General features: G+C 41.3%; 1 protein-coding gene across 1 annotated transcript; it reads left to right on the plus strand.

Moving 5' to 3' along the window:
* The first annotated feature begins 12,811 nt into the window (after positions 1–12,811).
* LOC148873577 (protein TRI1-like) lies at positions 12,812–15,655 on the plus strand. Its single transcript, XM_088965006.1, has 2 exons — positions 12,812–13,302; positions 15,249–15,655. Exons 1-2 carry the CDS (start codon positions 13,054–13,056, stop codon positions 15,372–15,374), a joined length of 375 nt encoding a protein of 124 aa, XP_088821132.1. The 5' UTR covers positions 12,812–13,053; the 3' UTR covers positions 15,375–15,655.
* The last annotated feature ends 1,716 nt before the right edge of the window (positions 15,656–17,371 follow it).

A 17,371-nucleotide genomic window follows, 5' to 3' on the forward strand; every position in this document is an offset into this window, starting at 1 on the left:
TAGGCCTGTACTACTACAACGTCATGCCCTTTGGGCTAAAAAATGTCGGGGTGACCTTTCAAAGACTTGTAAATAAACTGTTTGAGCCGTTGATTGGCCAAAAAGTAGAATGTTATGTAGACAACATGGTCATCAAAACCTAGTTTTCGTGTGACTTAATACAAGAGTTGAATTTAGGTTTTGAAATCCTACGTAGATTCAATATGAAACTAAACCCGAATAAGTGTGTCTTTGGCGTCACCTCGGGTAAATTCCTAGGATACATTGTTAACCGACGCGGCTTTGAAGCCAACCCAGACAAAATAAAGGTCATCCTAGATATGAGACCACCTCGAAAAGTGAAGGAGGTTCAGAGGCTGAATGGCCAAATAGCCGCTCTGAGCCGCTTCATGTCCAAGTCGCCAGATCACTGCCTACCTTTCTTTAAAGCAATTAAAAGTAAAGGGTTTGAATGGACCCAAGATTGTCAACTCGCGTTTAATGAGCTCAAAAAGTACATCGCTAGCATATTGGTCTTAACCTGGCCCGAAGAGGGCGATGTTTTAGAGTTGTACCTCCCGGCAAGTGACGAAGTGGTCAACTCGGTACCAATAAAAGAAGTAGATTGGGTCCAATGACCTATCTACTATGTTAGTAAAGTGTTGCAGGGAGCAGAGACAAGATATCTGGAGATAGAGAAATTGGCCTATGCATTGGTTATTGCAGCTCGAAATCTCCGTCCGTATTTTCAAGCTCATACTGCTATCGTCCTCACCAACAAACCTCTGAGGCAAGTCCTACTCAAGCCCGAAGCCTCTGGTCGACTGACGAAATGGGTCATTGAGCTCAATGAGTACGATCTCCAATACAAGCCACGAACTGCTATTAAGGCCCAAGCCTTAGCAGACTTCGTCGTGGAGTGCACTTTTAGCTTTGAAGTCCCGAGGCCGGTTGAGCACGAGGCCCCTAGTTCGGGCGAGCCCGGAGCTCCCAGGCCGGTTGAGTCCGAGCACCATGAGGTAGCAGCCAATGCGGCATCTCTCATAGTTAAGCCAAACGCGAACTGGGATGAGGAGCCTTGAATCCTTCACGTAGATGGCTCCTTGAACCAGCAGGGCAGCGGAGCCAAAGTAGTTCTATACGGCCCAAGTGGCACAAAACTGGAGTACACACTACGCTTCGAGTTTGTGGCATCCAACAATGAAGCAAAGTACGAAGCGTTGATAGTCGGGCTAGTTCTAGCCAAAGAAGTGAAAGCCAAGCATATTGTCATCTGCAACGATTCCCAGCTCGTGATTAATCAGGTCACAGGCAAATATGAAGCTCGCGAACCGACTATGATTGCCTACTTAGCCAAAGTAAGAGAGGCTCTACTCAAATTCCAGTCATACTTCATCAGGCAAGTCTCGAGATCGGAGAACGCTGAGGCCGACGCCCTGTCCCGGTTAGCCAGTACCAGTGATAACACCATGAGAACCGTGTACATAGAGAACCTGCCTCGGTATAGCATTCTTGATAGGCCGACACCCTGTCGCTCCTGTCGTTTAAGCAGAGCTGAGCTAGATTGACCCGCTCGCAAGCTTCCTGCTACACAAGACCCTCCCTACAGATTGCAATGCCACCAGAAGGGTAGAGCGTCAAGCGGCCAAATACGTCATGATAGACGAACAACTGTACCGAATATCCTATACGCTCCCCTACATGCACTGCTTACGACCTTTCGAAGCCGAGCTCATACTCCGCAACACTCATGAGGGCCTGTGCGGCGGACACTTGGGGGGCAGGGCCCTTGCCCAAAAAGCACTACAACAGGGATACTACTGGCCAACAATGAAAGCAGACGCTATTGAGCTCGTTAGAAAGTGTGATAAGTGCCAAAAGCATGCCAACATCCACCATCAGCCCACTGTTGATCTCGAGTATCTCACCAGTCTGTGGCCTTTCGCGCAATGGGGCATCGATATACTTGAACCGTTTCCACTGGCGACAGGCCAGAGGAAGTGTTTAGTGGATTATTTCACCAAGTGGGTAGAAGCTGAACCTCTTGTAACGATCTCAGCCCGAAACGTCCAGAACTTCTTTTCGAAGAACATAGTGTGTCGCTTCGGGTTACATCGGGTATTGATTTCTGATAACGGTAAGCAGTTCGAGGACATCAAATTCTAGAACTGGTGTCAAGACATGGGGATCCGACAGAACTTCACTTCGGTTGCACACCCTCAAGCAAACAGTCAAACAGAGGTTACGAACAGAGCTATCCTCCGCAGACTGAAGGCACGGTTAGACCGAGCTAAAAGACTATGGGCAAACGAGCTACCCAATGTTCTATGGGCTTACCGAACCACAGAGAAGAACACCACAGGAGAGACTCCCTTCAACCTCACCTACAACATAGAGACAATCATCCCAAATGAGGTCGAAGTTCCCTAGCTACGACTGGAAGCATATGACGAAAAGGCAAATGAAGATGAGCTACGTACCAACCTTGACCTACTCAAAGCCTAAGGGCCAAAATGTTGTGCTAACATGACCTCGGTGCAATAAGACCCAGTCGCCTCCACGGCATGGGCGAACTCCAAGGGCATACCATAAGTCACCCTCTCAGCCTAAGGGCTAAAACACCAAGCTAACTAAGACCTCGCCACTGTGAAAGACTTAGCCAATTCATTGGTAAAGGCAAGGTATGAAATACAAGAGGCGTAAGCAGCTCGGGTCTGAACCCTATGATGCATAGCTCGTCTCAGTACATCGGTTGGACCAAGCAAGGTACAACCTACAAACATACAGTTTGCGCATACACGATAACTACTTTGCGGTGTATTATAAAAATGCCCCAAAACACTAAGGGATAGCTTGGGGTAATAATTATCGAAAAATCCTACTTCGGGTATGCAGCTCTAATAGCTCGAGTGATGAGATCGCTTTGGCAAAAAATAAAAGAGCACACCATACTTAGCAGAAAGAGAAAAATTTCATTACTAATGCATAACTAAAAATCGAGCTAAAAAAGCTCGAGAAAGTCTAGCAAGAAGTAAAAAAGGGCACAACTGCCAAAGAATAAGGTTTTTTGAAAACCGAGTTCTGGCATCCCGGAACCACCAAAAATCAGTCAAAAAAGCAGAAAATAGAGTCGCCAGCCTCAAGGGTCCACCTCATCCTCGTCCTCTGGGGAGTTAGGCTCCTCCTCCTCTGCCTGATCCGCCGTATTAAGAGCTAGGCCCTTCATTGTGATGCCGTCGAGGTTGAGCCCAGAGAACTTCTTTCAGACTAACTAGTGGCAGAGCTTGAATCCGGAGCGGTACGAACTCGAGCCATACTCCACTTGGAGGTCGTGATACTATTGGGAGTCCTTGAAGTCCCAGACTGCCTTAGCCCGCTCGGCTCCACCATGGTGTCGAAGTTCCGAGTTCGGTCCAGAAGTGTAGACTCCAAGTCCCGAACTTGCTAGCGAAGGAGCTCCCTCTCCGCTGCCACCCACGATGACTCTTTCCTATAGCGCACGCTCTCCTTAGAAAGCCTGGCGATCTGTGCCTTCGGGTCACGGGCGAGCAGACCTTGGGCCTCGCTCCCCTTGTGAGTCTGAAGGAGCTCACCTCGGGCCTGGTCGAGTACGCCTTGGAGCTTCTAAACGAGGGCCCTCTAATTATGAGCATCGCTGGAGTGGATGTTAGTTTGGAGGGCCATGGTGTGGATGGCGGTGTTCACCTAACCAAACAAGGGACTAAGGTCAGAAAACAACAAAAGAAAGGAAAGAATGAGAAGAAAAGGACTACTTACCACAATACAATGAGAGGCGGCAAATGCGGAGAGCGCCTTGGGCACCATCTCCCCCCACCTAGCAACCTCCTCGTGGCAGATTGCCCTTCGGCTCTTCCACCCAGCCACGATGTAGTCATTGAACCCCTCCCAGTTCCATACCGGGAACTACGGGTAGGGGAATGGGCGGGAAGGACCAGGAGGAATCACCCCTTGCCTCAGGAACTCGCCCTCCTCGAGGCCACCTTCTCCGGTGCCTCCTTCAGATGGGGCCGGTGGAACTTCAGGCAGTGGAGAAACAAAGTCTGGATCAGCTGACTCAAACTCAGTGCCCCTAGAAGTGGGAGTTCGGTCAGGACGTGACCTCTTCACCTTACGCTTCTGGTTGCTGGAGAGAAGGTGGCACACGTCAACACCAGACATGATGGCTGCCAAAAAACCACAAGGTATTAATCCAGTGAAAGAAAAAATATATGTATACACATATGATATATTTCTACAAGGCACTACACGACCTAAAAGGCAACCTACCTGGACTTAGGCCAGCCTGCACGAGCTTCTCCTCGGTCAAGTAATCTGAACAGAGAAGGCCTACAGCTGCCTAGGACAACAGCGTTTTCTGAGTTTCAGGGTCCAACTCAACCCCGGGGTCCTGGATGGTGCCCCTCCAAGAGGTCGGGAAGGGCCACCGCTCGGGGTTACGAACCACAAAATAGTCCCGCTTCCAGGCGGGAACCCTGTTCGGCAGGTCGTGCAGAAGCTTAAAACCGCGGCGGGGAGAAAAGTAATAAGAACGCCTTTCCGGAGGCGCTCTAGGAGTGGCATTCTTAATGCAGAGGATGGAAGAAAAGATATCGAGATCGAGGGGGAGACAATACTCGTGGCACAAGAAAATAGTCCCAACTACATTACGGATGGCGTTGGGATGGAGTTGGTCAATGGTGACGTTAAAATGATTCAACACCTCCACTATGAGGTGGTGCAGGGGAAGACGCAGGCTAGCCTCGAGTTGTTCCTGGAAAATTGCTATGTCATTGGGACCATGCTCCCAAGGAAAGTTACCAGAAGGGAGACCATAGATAAGGTCCCCGGGAAGGTGAAAGTAGCGGACTAGAGATTTGAGTCTCTCCATCATCATAGAGGAGGGACCAAAGGTATCAGGCTCTCTTCCCTGAGAAGTAGAAGCCACATCGTCGGAGGCCTCCCGAGCCTCTAGAGCCTGCTCTCTTCCCCGAGAAGTAGAAGCCACATCATAGAGGAGGGACCAAAGGTACCATGCTCCCATACATGATTGACATAATGAATAAGACTCACCGGAAAGATGAAACGGTGTGAACAAGAAGAGCTCAGGCAGACTAGATGGATGCGCGACCTCAGAATCCGAACACAATAAGTTAGCGTGAAAGAAAATGAGGCCTGGGGGCCCTCCTATTTATAGCCACTGTGCCCCTAGATCAACGGTCCTGATTTAGACAGATCTGGCAGTTTGCAGTCAAGTTGACCGCACGTCTTCTGAAACCGAAATGTGACTGGCTGCACGTCTCCCATGATTGAGGTAATGACGGCTGCAAGACATCTAGAGTTAAGAGCTACTTCGGCGTGTTTTTCGGCATTCAAAATGTTAGAAATTTCCTGACTTCTGTGCACGCATTTAATGCAAGCAATCAATTAAGTTTGAACTTCGGTCAAATTCTCCCATCACACTTCATGAACTCCTCACACTAAGGTAGCACTCTTAGCCTGAGGAGTGGGGGGAAATTGATGGAGGATGATTTGACCCAACCCCTTGAGACAATGACACATTGACCTGACTCAGCACGAGCAACAGCTCAGCACCACGGTCTGATTGTGACTAAGTAACGAGCCTTCAGGATAGCTCGCTACGTCATAGCTCGCTATAGGAGGAGCTTGCTACAACGCGAGTTTGAGGTCCCCCAAGCTACTGAAAGGGAATACTCCAAGACTATCCTAACTCGCGAGCTAGGGTAACTAGTTCACTCCAATAGTTAGGCAGAAAGACTGCCCCAAAGACAATCCCAGTGAGGGTCACCTCGAAGTACCCCTTGGAGCTCGCTATGAAGCAGCTTGCGACAGAGTAGCTCGCGATTAAGCAACGCAATGCTCTCAGGAAGCTTCTATCTGACAAGACCATACTCGTCAGACTGCACCACGTCTCTTGACCACGTCTCTCGACAGATAGTGGCGTGCCTATCCTCTCCTAAACTTTCTTACATAGTTGCAAGTAGACCCCTTCTAGTAAAATCTTCTAAAAAGAGGCACAAAAATGTCCACAATACCCATGGAATTACTATTAAGGTTGGTTTCTATAGAAAAACAATACAAACTTTATAAATAAAAAGAAAATTTCCATATTAGTACAGTCTAGTGCCACTTTAGTCCCCAAACTTTAAAACGCGACAATTTAGTACCCAAACTTTCAAAATGTGCCAATCTAGTACCTACCATTAACCATCCTATTAACCAACCCTTAAGTGTCATTTGAAAAGACACAAATACCCTTCGAGTGTTATATAATCCATGCCTCTTCTATTCAAGAAAGTTGGGGTTACTTGAATGCCCACTAAGACATAACCCCAACTTTCTTGAATAGAAGAGGCAAGGATTTGAGATTGTTCATTTTTATCAACATGTGGATAGTTGATAAAGAAAATTAGATGACACTCAAAGGGTATTTGTGACTTTTCAAATGTCACTTAACAGCTGGTTAACAACAGGTATTGGATTGACACATTTTGAAAGTTCAGGTACTGAATTATCACATTTTAAAGTTTGGGGACCAAAGTGGCACTAGGCCCAAAGTACAGGGTACTAATCAAGAATTTTCCCTAATAGAGAATTTAAAGTTGCAGCTTTACATTTGAGCAATTGATATGAAGGGCAAGTTTGGAAAATAAATCAATTTTCAAAACAAGAGATTAGAAGAGTTTGGGCTAGTGATTCATGTGAAGAGAAAATTGGAAAATAAATATTTTGGTAAAAAATAACTACATGGGTATTTTGGAAATTTTCATGCCTCGTTTTAGAAGATTCTAACGAAAGGGGCCTACTTGCAACTATATCAAAAACTTTAGGGGAGGTGATTGCAATTACCAAACTTCAGAAGAGGTTTCAGCAACAACCAATTAGGGGAGGTTTTAGCAATTTACCATTTTTTTAATAAAAAACAACAATTAAATATATAAGAGAAAAAAGAAGCAATAAATGGGGGAGAGATTGTAGGGAATGCCACGGTGAAAAAGATATCATCTAATAAAGAGCCATCATTTCTTAGAATTTCTTTGTTATATATATATATATATATATATATATATCGAGAGAGAGAGAGAGAGAGAGAGAGAGAGAGAGAGAGTGTGGGGGTTATGAGAGCAATAGTTAAGGAGTGGGAGATATTTTAGGAAGACTTTTAGGCTGCGTTTGGAAATGATGCAAATAAGTGTGAATGCAAATATGTAGTGTAAAATGGTCCATATAAATTTCAAAGTTGGGTTAGTTTTGCACTGGCAAATTTACCTTCTTACCAAACAGACTTTTAGTTGTAGTGGATGCAAACATGAATTCCAATAAAGCATATGCCTTTTTTTTATCAATAGCACACTTGAATACAATTTTACCTCTTTTTTATTGATGTATTTTTACATCTTATTATCAATGTAAATATGCATTGGAAAATGTGTTTTCTATCATTTGTCAATGCATAAATGTAATGTTGCCAAACACAAGAAAAAGTGAAGTAGAGTGCAAATTTACCCTGAACCGAGATTTACACACCATTTGCATCATTTCCAAACACAGCCTTAGGTAAAGAAAGAATAAAAATAAGAAAGAACAAAATTTTCTTTGATAAAAATGTAAAAGGGGGTAGAGATAGAAGAAATAGGGGTGCTGATGTGGCATTATGGAGAGGGTGGGGAGGGGTGAGGGAGAAAGGAGAAAAGAGATAAGGGAGAATGAGAGAGGAAGAGGGCAAGTGGGACTTCGCTTTATAATATAGTATAGATGTATATTGATATATATATATATATATATATATATATATTGTACTTTTATTAATTTATTATATATAAAAATTCAAATATAATTAATTTTTATTTCTTTTGTATTTAAAAAATTACAATGGAATTTGATTAAATCCAAATCCGCCTTCAAATCCTAACTCGAGGTCGGCTCTAACTCCATCTCAGAATCATATTCAAAAGTTGGAGGCTTTAGTATATGTTTGGCATCGATACTGTAGATACAACACCATTTTCTAAGAAAACAGTGCAGCTGATGTGGGGGTTGGAAGCACAAATGATGCCTTTTTTGTTTGGAAAAGTTGTTGCTAGGTAGGACATTTCCTGGAGCAACATCAGCGTTTTCTGTTTGGTACCTATAGACACCCCATTTTTGCGCTCTTTAGTCTTTCTGTAGCATTTTGAGCTTCTAGCATGCTTCAGCTAACATTGCGATCAACTTGGGGGTATTTTTGAAATTTTATAAAAGTTGGGGCCTCAAGGATCCAAGACCATAGGTACGTAGAGCCTAGAAATCGAAACCCAATGACACCAAGATCACTCAAATACAACACCGTTTACCCCTTCATCCTGAGACCCAAATCCGAAACCAATTCCGATCATCCCATCAGAGTCATTTTAATCTTAATCCTCATTTCACATCAAATCCAAAATCCGAGACCATAGATAAGTAGAGCCCAAAAATCTGAATCCAACGACACCGAGATCACACGAATCTGATACCGTTTACTCCTTCATCCAAAGACCTGAAGTCAGAACCGATTTCGCTCATCCAATCGGAGTTATTTTGTCCCTGAACCTCATTTCACATCAAATCTAATGACACCAATATCACCCAAATCCGACACCGCTTACCCCTTCATCTCAAGACCCAAAGCCAGAACCGATTCTAATCGTTCAATTGAGATCATCTCTGACCCTAAATCCTAACCCCCAGAAAATCTGAAATCCAACCCTGTAGATGGATAGATCTTGAAATTCCAAGTCCAACGGTACCAAGATCGTCCAATCCCGACACCGTTAGCCCCTCCATCTTGAGACCCAAAGCTAGATTCAACTTGGGCTCTTCGTTTAGAATCCTCTTCACAATAACTTTGAACCTAGGGCATTCCACGACCAAAACTTCCTCTCAACCTCTAGAAACATCTTAAAAATCTAAGATTTGACTAGCTATAGCTTCCAATCAATCAAGCCAATCACCTAAACTTGGAATGTCCAATTTAGGTAAATTGATGAAATCTTTCACTCTTTGTCTTGATTGATTGAGAGAGCCTCTCACAAAGCTGTATTGATAGCCCATTCTCTCAATCAGTCTCCCTCCAAAAATCATTTAAACATCAGCCATTGATCTCCCTTGTTTCCTATCTCAGCCCTCCATTCCCCTCTCAAAAAATCTATAAATACCATCCCTTTCTCACATCCTAGATAGACAAGAAAGCCTAGAGCAATTATTCTATAGTCACTTGAATAGAGAATACCCCATTCACATTCCCCACGTCCTTGTGTCCGTTCATATCAATTTAACTCCAAGAACCCCTAGGTCAAACCATATTGAAGAAGAAAGCTGAAGCATTATTGAATTCTAAAATTGTTGCAGAAATGTTGAAGACATCCAACAACATTCATTGGGCCACATGAACAACACTTTCTCATTCCTCGGGCCAAACATATCTGTTGCTAAATGTATTTCTCTTGCCTCTAGATCGATCGTATTCAAAGTGAGTTCACGATCTTGGGTTCATTTGTTTGATTTGCTCATTGTTACTAGTAATTGTTATGGATTTATTTTATCGGCTTGATCAAATAGTCGTATGTTTCTTTCAAAGTTTTCTGCAACATCTTTGTTATTGGTTTGATCGATGATGGATTGTTTTCACTAATAGTTATTTATTTATTTAGTGATAATCAAATTTCTCAATAGTCATTAGTTTACGTAACCAACGTTGCTTAGATTTCTTCAATAATTGATTAGCCTACGGTTGATTTTCAAGGCTCTAGCATAAGTTTTATCATTGTGATTATTATTATTCTCAAGTGTTAAAAATGGCTTAAGTTGCTTATGATACGGGCATGCATGCATATGTTCAATTATTATAGTCCTCATATGGTTAATCGATAGTTTGTTTTTATCTTTTCAATCATTCTCATCATATGCATTAATTAGCCCTGGCCTCATTTAACATCGACTCCGTTTATTTATTTATTTATTTGTATTGCCATCAACATTTTTAGTTTAATACACTTGTTAGGTTTACATATCCATCTTACTTTTCTTCTATTTTATTTTCATCATACAAGGTAGGAAATTTCTTTTAGGAATTCTCCATTAAGTTGCATTTAGAAATATTTATAAATAGGATATTTAGTAGCTAGGTTTGTGGTTCTAGTTTGCTAGTCATTTAATTTTCTAACCAATATTATCTTTCTATTTTGGGTTTTCTTCTTGCATATATTTGTTTCATGGATTGACTACATCTTTCACAATATCGCCAATCTCCTAGTTTTTCGTAGTTCCTTTTCCTATTTTGTTTAATAATAAATTCCTTTTCTTATAATACTAGATCTTTTTTCTCTTGCTTGTCTTATGTTTGTTAATTTGAATTAGTCCTCTTTAGAAATTTTCTTTTTTTAATGCCCAAAAATTATGAAATTATCCTTGGAACATGGGTGAAGTAGAGGCCGGTCCAACCGGACGTGTGTAGGGTGCCTAACACCTTCCCACACTGTACCTTGGTCCTTGTACCCTAAGAATCTCATTCCCATTTAGGTAACGAGTCACCTAGAAAATAAAATATTTTTCTTGAAAAATACCGGATTTTCCTAAATTCCCAATTCCAAAAATTTAGGTTGTAACTCTAAACTCCATATCCAAATCCATCCCCCTCTTTGGGTCGGGTAGCCAAAGTACCAATGTTCCAGGAAACATTTTTAGCAATGGTACCTATTATCCAGTGCCACATCATGTCCCTGTTGGCAGCAACAAGCTGCAACTCCAGGAAACGCCAAATTCGGCGTTGCTCCAAGACACACCTTCCCGATTTCCAAGGCGTGGCTTGGAGAAAACAGTTCCAAACAAACAGGTGTTTCCTAGAGCACTGCTTTTTCCAACATGGCGCTGATATATCACCGTTTTCTAGAGCAACGACATCGATGCCAAATAGACAATTAGTGGCCATGTTATACATTCGTTGATTACAATATGTCGATTTGATTGTTAAGACGTATTTTGGAAAGGGAGAAATGATTGTTCAACACACCTTAAGAATTCTTAACCCCACCTTATAGTTATAGTAGGTGCCATCTCGGAATTGATGCAAATAAATAAGAGACCAAATCAGCCCCCAACAAGACTGCCCCCACAACATTCCACAGCACATCCCCACTATGTACTGGGAACATCCTGATGATGACATTCCTAATATTAGCATTGGGAGATGTTTCCAATATACAACAGGATGTGCTGGGCTGATTTTAACTCAATAAATAACTCCACTCCCAGGCTCTGCAAATCGCGAAACCGTTCCCTCTCTGCAAGTCGTGACACTGTTCCCTATCTCTCTGGTTAGAGAGAGCTTTTCTCTCGAGTTTCTCGAGGTTTTATCCATCTCTCTTTTGGGGTGGCTCTCTCAAGTTTCTCTTTCTGTTGTCTCTTTTTTCCCTCCTCCCCTGCTTTCATTCTTCATTTTTCCTCCCATCTGATTCTCTCCATTTTGCCTACTATTCTTCCTCCCATCTATTTCCCTCACCTTTCCCATATAGTTCTCTCCATTATTTGCCTATTTTTTTGTGTTTTTTTCTTCTTTTTGTCGGCATTTTAACAAGGGGGTTACTTTCTCTTAGATCTTGCATTGGGCTTTCGATACTAGTGGATATTTCTTGACTTTTGTGGTCCATGGTTAAGTCCATTCGTGGTTCTCTAGCAGATGCAATTCATGGTCAGTTCTGTTTGCAATTCTCTGACGGATGCAGTTCTGGAATACAATTACAATCTCTGGTAGTGGTAGTAATGTTTGGGCTTTTGTCGTTTTTTATGGATCTACCCCAACTGGCTCTTTACAGCCTTTTGGGAACCTCTCCTATCATTTCTTTTCACCGTTTGTGGTGGATTGGAGTTGTGCTTATCTACTTCTGTTGGTGATTTTAAATTCACATTTGTTTGATTGCAAAGGTTCATTATGTTCTCCTTCATCCATTTATATATTTTGTTCTTTTTGAGAAATTGTATATGGGTTATGATTGGCCTTGTTGGCAATTTTCTGTAATTGTATCAATTCTTGAATGAATGAAATATGCTTTAAGCCTTAAAAAAAAACTCAATAAATAAGTGGGTATTAATATTTTAAGGTGAAAGGTATTTGCCATTTTGAGTTGTATACATTGAGTTGAGCCGAGTTTGAACTTTTGACTTCAAGCTCAACTTTCTAACTCGAATCGAGCTCGAGCTAAATGACACCTTGACCATTGAGGGAAGCCTCGGCTTGGCACCTCGATCGCTGAGGGAGATCTCGGCTCAGTACATCAACAACTAAGGAAGACCTTAGCTCGACACCTATTCAACTAAGAGAGACCTTAGCTCAATACTTTAACAGTTAAGGGAAACCTTGGTTTGATACTTCAGCAATTGAAGGTGACCTTGACTCGAAACTTCAACTGTTTGAGAGACTTATAATGAAAGATAGAAGAACTTTAACTTCTGAGCTTTTGACTCCGGATGAAATCAAACTCAAGCTCGAACTCTAAATCTCTAATTAATCGAATTAGAATATGATAATTTATGAGCGAGTCCATCGCGGTTGAAGGGCCCCTCCGCCTAGTTGATATTTTAAGGTGAAAGTTATTTGTCATTTTGAATTGTATACGTTAAGTGGAATTCAGAATTCTGGTGCAGTGTACAATCGTAGCAGTGCCTTTTCGGCCATTTAACGGTACGTAACTACGTATGAGGTTTATGAAATGTATATTCGAAAAACCTAAGGGGCACTTCAAATAATTTTAAAACTACAAGGTATATGTATCAAAAAGCCGGGGGTCTTGTCAAAAGAAAAAAAAGCCCGGGGTAGTTTATGTAATTTTCCCGTATAGGCGCATAGAAAGACTGAAACCCTCGTCCAGTCGTCCTTGGTTCCCGGCCCCTCTCTCTCTCTCTCTCTCTCTCTCTCTCTCTCTTTCTCTATAAGCCAGTAGCTAGCCAGGTACTACCGCCACTCTGCTAATAAAAACTCATTTTCATAGCTCACGTTCTGACGTCCACGAGCGGGAAGGGAAAGAGAGGAGAATCCAAGCAATGGCGTCTAGGGTTTTCAGAGGTTGCAGAGTTCTCATGGCGGCGGCGAACAAGTCCTCTACTGGGGCTAAAGCATCAGCTGCGAGCACTTCTTCCTCCCGTACTACTGCTTCTGCTAAAGCTCAGACGGGCATTTTTAAGGTTGTGCCCGTATCCCCTGCCTTGCGCAAGTTCGTCGGTGCCCCCGAAGTCTCCCGTGGCGATGCTGTCAAGAAGGTCTGGGAATATATCAAGGAAAACAACCTTCAGGTCTTCTTTCTTCTCTCTTTTCTCATTTCTTAAACCCTAGAGTTTTTTATTTTTTCGATTTTTTTTTTGCTGTTTGTTGCTTCAAGAGATTTCACTATTCTCCTCTTCCATTGTTTATTAAAATACTGCGTTTCTTTTTGGGGCTACTGTTTTCTTCTTTCTCCTACGTATATCATCCAATGCAGCTGTACATTTCTTTCTTCCTTCGCTTGTTCTAATCCATTTGCGAATGGAACCAGAAACTCTGTATCATTTTCCATGAGTTATTTTTTCACTGTGGTGTTTGTTGCAACAACAATGCAGCACAGGTGCGTAACTGCAGAAGAAGAAGAAATTTTCTTTGAGGGGTTGTACTTTACTTTGTCAATATTCATCTTCCACCTGCCTTGTCTTGTAAAGCATTCTCTCAAAACTAAGTGTTACACTTTTTTTGTGCTTGTATGCAGTTTCTGATATTGGGGTAACATGACTGGAAGCCATCTTTTGCAGGACCTTCTGGTTACGCCTTTTTTGGGCGTTAATCATTTTTTTGTCACTCCATTGTTCCTCTCTGAATATGATAAATTGATAACCCGGTACAATATGATACTAGTATCACAGGATTTCAAAATATACTTTTTCAGCTCTTTTATGATTCTTCCATCATTGATTATATGATTAAGGAAACAAGTGGAGAAGCGTACACGTTTAGCCTTATATCTATTTTGTCTTGTTCTTCCTAGTTGAGCCACAACTGCTATTAGCTTGCAGAAAAGATGATCTGATCATGTAGTTAATTATTTTTTTGCTAAAGAAGGATGTGGACATTTTGCTTTATCTCTTCCCTGTTTTCCACATCTAAGGCGTCTGTTTTCTTCTGTGTAGTAGCATGGAACAGGTAAAGAGAAATCATTTAGACATTTCTAATTTAGATATTTTTTGTTGGTCAAGACAGATCCCTGAACATAGTTGGCAGGTGGTAAATTTAGCAAATATTGAGACTGGATGGTTGTTGGACAACCCACTTTTTTTGCACATTAGCAACTTCATCTAAATAACATTTTTTATGGTTCTCATCTAAGCAACATTAGATGATTAGAACCAAAAAAAATTCCTATGTATCTTTCTACTTGTGTGCATGAAACTCTCTTTAGCCCTTTATTCAATGTGTAATTTATGAACAACTCTACTAAGACTGCCTCTCCCTGTATTTGCACCTTTGTCCATGCCTCTATTTGGAATCAGTGGCAATAGGGCAAACCTGTATATAATCCTTCTTTTAAAGCTTTCCTCAATTCCTCTGTTTTGAAGGGATATATGTTACGAACCATTTGCCCCATGTTGGTAGTATGGGATGCTAATGTGAGGTATCCCAAATCGGTAGTATGGGATGCTGTTGTGGGGTATGTATGTGCTTGTTCCCTCCCTCTAACAGCTAGCTTTTAGGGGGGTGAGTTCTCCCAAGGCACATAAAACAATATATGGATTGTCATGACCACAGGAGGTGAGGTCTTCATATCATTTTCTTTTGTTTATGGGCAGAAGATAAAAGTTCTTTTTCTTGTAGTTCTCTTTTGTTCATCAATGCCATAAATAAAGTATAAATTCATTACTGATTAGAAGACATCATTTGTTTCTATCATATGATGATGATTTTATAGTTTGAGCCACATTTGTATTGTTATTGACTTATGGTCAATTTACACTGGTAAAAATTTGTACTGCTGATACTTGGTGCACGCTTGATTATTATAACCAAAGAACATGTAGCCGACCCCATTTAGTGGGGATAAGGCTTGATGTTGATGATTGAAGAACATGGATCAATATATGTATGGTTAATGTGTTGGTTTATCTTTTAAAATTTGAATTGGATAATATGTACAAGCTTTGTGCTGATGCAGCCTTAGTAGACCTGATTTTGATTTCATGATTTTCTGGTGTTGTGCCATGTGGATGTTTTGCAGAACCCAGCAAATAAGAAGGAAATCCGCTGTGATGATAAACTGAAGTCCATATTTGAAGGGAAAGACACTGTTGGGTTCCTGGAGATTGCAACTCTGCTTTCTCGTCATTTTGTGAAGACTAACTGACTGACTTGGTGTTTTTGGATGTTGCCATCTCTTTTGAGCTTCTTTGATTCTTCTTAGCTGCTTTGGTCCTGTGGAGTGTCAGAAATCTGTGTATGAAAATAGACATCTGGTTTGGTGCATTTGGGACTTGTTGTTACTGCTCAGACCATACAAAATAGGTGAGAAAGACAGGCAAAAAGCATTTTGCAATTGTTCACTGTTTAGCTCAAAATAGATACCCATTTGTGGAATGTATTTCGGAATTATTTTCAGCAGGATAACCAAAGAGTTCTCGTTCAGAATCTTTGACTGGTGGTTATCTATATCTTTGATATTTCTTGTTGAGAGGGAAACATGGAGTTTATTCCCCATAAACATGTTGCTATTGGCTGGCATGTAAAAGAGCAGAAAACTGCACAGGGAAGATCGGATCATGGTTATTTTCCAGAATCTGGGAAAGGGTTTTCCATGAGTTTGTGGCTTTCCCTTGAAAGACGGTCTCAGAAACATCTGATCTGACTTGTTAAGTTTTAGCTTTTCTATTCCGAGAATAGCAGAGTCTTGTGGGGCCATTTGATGATATCAGCTGAAATTGTTGAACTGAATGACTCGTTGGTTCGTCAGGTTGGGAGCTTATCACTGTCAGAAACTGAATTTGGGTTGAATTTTATATTCTCAAATATTTTACAAATCCATAAGTCATTCCTTTCAACAACTTCAGCCATATCAAACTGCCAGTGGTATGTCTTGAATGATACCGCCTGTCCGATATACTGATGTCCGGGCTTTACTTGTTTGATTGTTTCCGACTTGGCTCTATATTGTATCTTTATTTCTTTGGGGCAATCTAGTCATCTGGTCCATGGCGTTATTGGTAAAATTTTCACAAATCACCGACTCCAATGGAGTATTGGATTGAATGGATTCTCAATTCATGCTCCATAGTTGTATTTTGCCCGAGATGGAGAATTTTTGCCATGCATGTGAAACACTAGTTTCAGAAATTTGTCTTCTGTCAAGAAACATAATGGCCTGGATTCTGCTTTAATTGTGGATGGAAAATGAGTGAAATCATTCCATTCCAGGTGGAGGTGGTTACCGAGCTCTCTATGAGCGTGTATGGTTTTGTCATAGGTGTCATTAGGCATCACATCAGTAACTGAGTTTTGGGAGAAGTCCACAAAAATCGAAGTTTGCTTTTACAAATATTAATACATATAAATGCAATTGAGTCATTTGGTGATGGGGGTGCCCATGTGGCACCGTTTACATCTGGATGGGGATGATTTCATGGTGGTGCCATTGTTTTCTACTCAGTTGAATTCAGTTGGTCGGACGGGTAATCTGGATTCTGGTGTTCCAGCCACAATCCTGGTTTGGGCTAAACTGTAACCCACTATTTTACGAATATTCATTGACCCATTTCAAGGACCCCTTGTTCTGGTTGGCACGATAGATCTGTCTAACCCGTTTAGTAGATTATTGGGTTTACCCGTTTAATAGATTATTGGGTTTTCATATTTTCCTTCAAAAATTTTTGGATTTTTACAGTTCAGTCCACGTCAGAACTGGTCAATTTTTTCCAATGTGTTTATACCTAGCTCCCCCTATAAACAGTTAAACACCATCCCCCATCAATTTGGCATCTTTTCTCCCATGACCCAAACCGTACAATTGTATTGTGAATTCTGAGGTGGAACAAACGATTATAAATTTTTTATAGGTATCTTGTCTTTCCGGCATCATAGATTTCTCCCTCATCAAATGGATATTAACTCACCCTTCTATTTTTAATTTTTATTTATACTTTTAACCCAAATCCATTTAAATGTGGGTTGGTAATGAGCAATATTAGCTTTATGGCCATAAAGTTACAATAATCTTTAATTTGGTTTCAGAAACAATATAATTTTTCTAAATCAAATTAAATGTTATCACTTTCTTTTAACAAAACACACTAAAAGAACATATTTTTTGTTTTTTTGTTTTTGATGATGTGACATACTTTAAAAACAAGG

Source organism: Nelumbo lutea, chromosome 1 (genome assembly GCF_056320005.1).
Source record: "Nelumbo lutea isolate HS-2025 chromosome 1, American lotus-T2T, whole genome shotgun sequence".
Classification (NCBI taxonomy): domain Eukaryota; kingdom Viridiplantae; phylum Streptophyta; class Magnoliopsida; order Proteales; family Nelumbonaceae; genus Nelumbo; species Nelumbo lutea.

What these genes read in the sequence shown, in the direction of transcription:
- LOC148873577 (XM_088965006.1), top strand. Translation starts at nt 13,054, where the DNA reads ATGGCGTCTAGGGTTTTCAGAGGTTGCAGAGTTCTCATGGCGGCGGCG. An exon ending in TCAAGGAAAACAACCTTCAG is followed by an intron (nt 13,303 to 15,248) that starts GTCTTCTTTCTT and finishes GATGTTTTGCAG; the next exon opens with AACCCAGCAAATAAGAAGGA.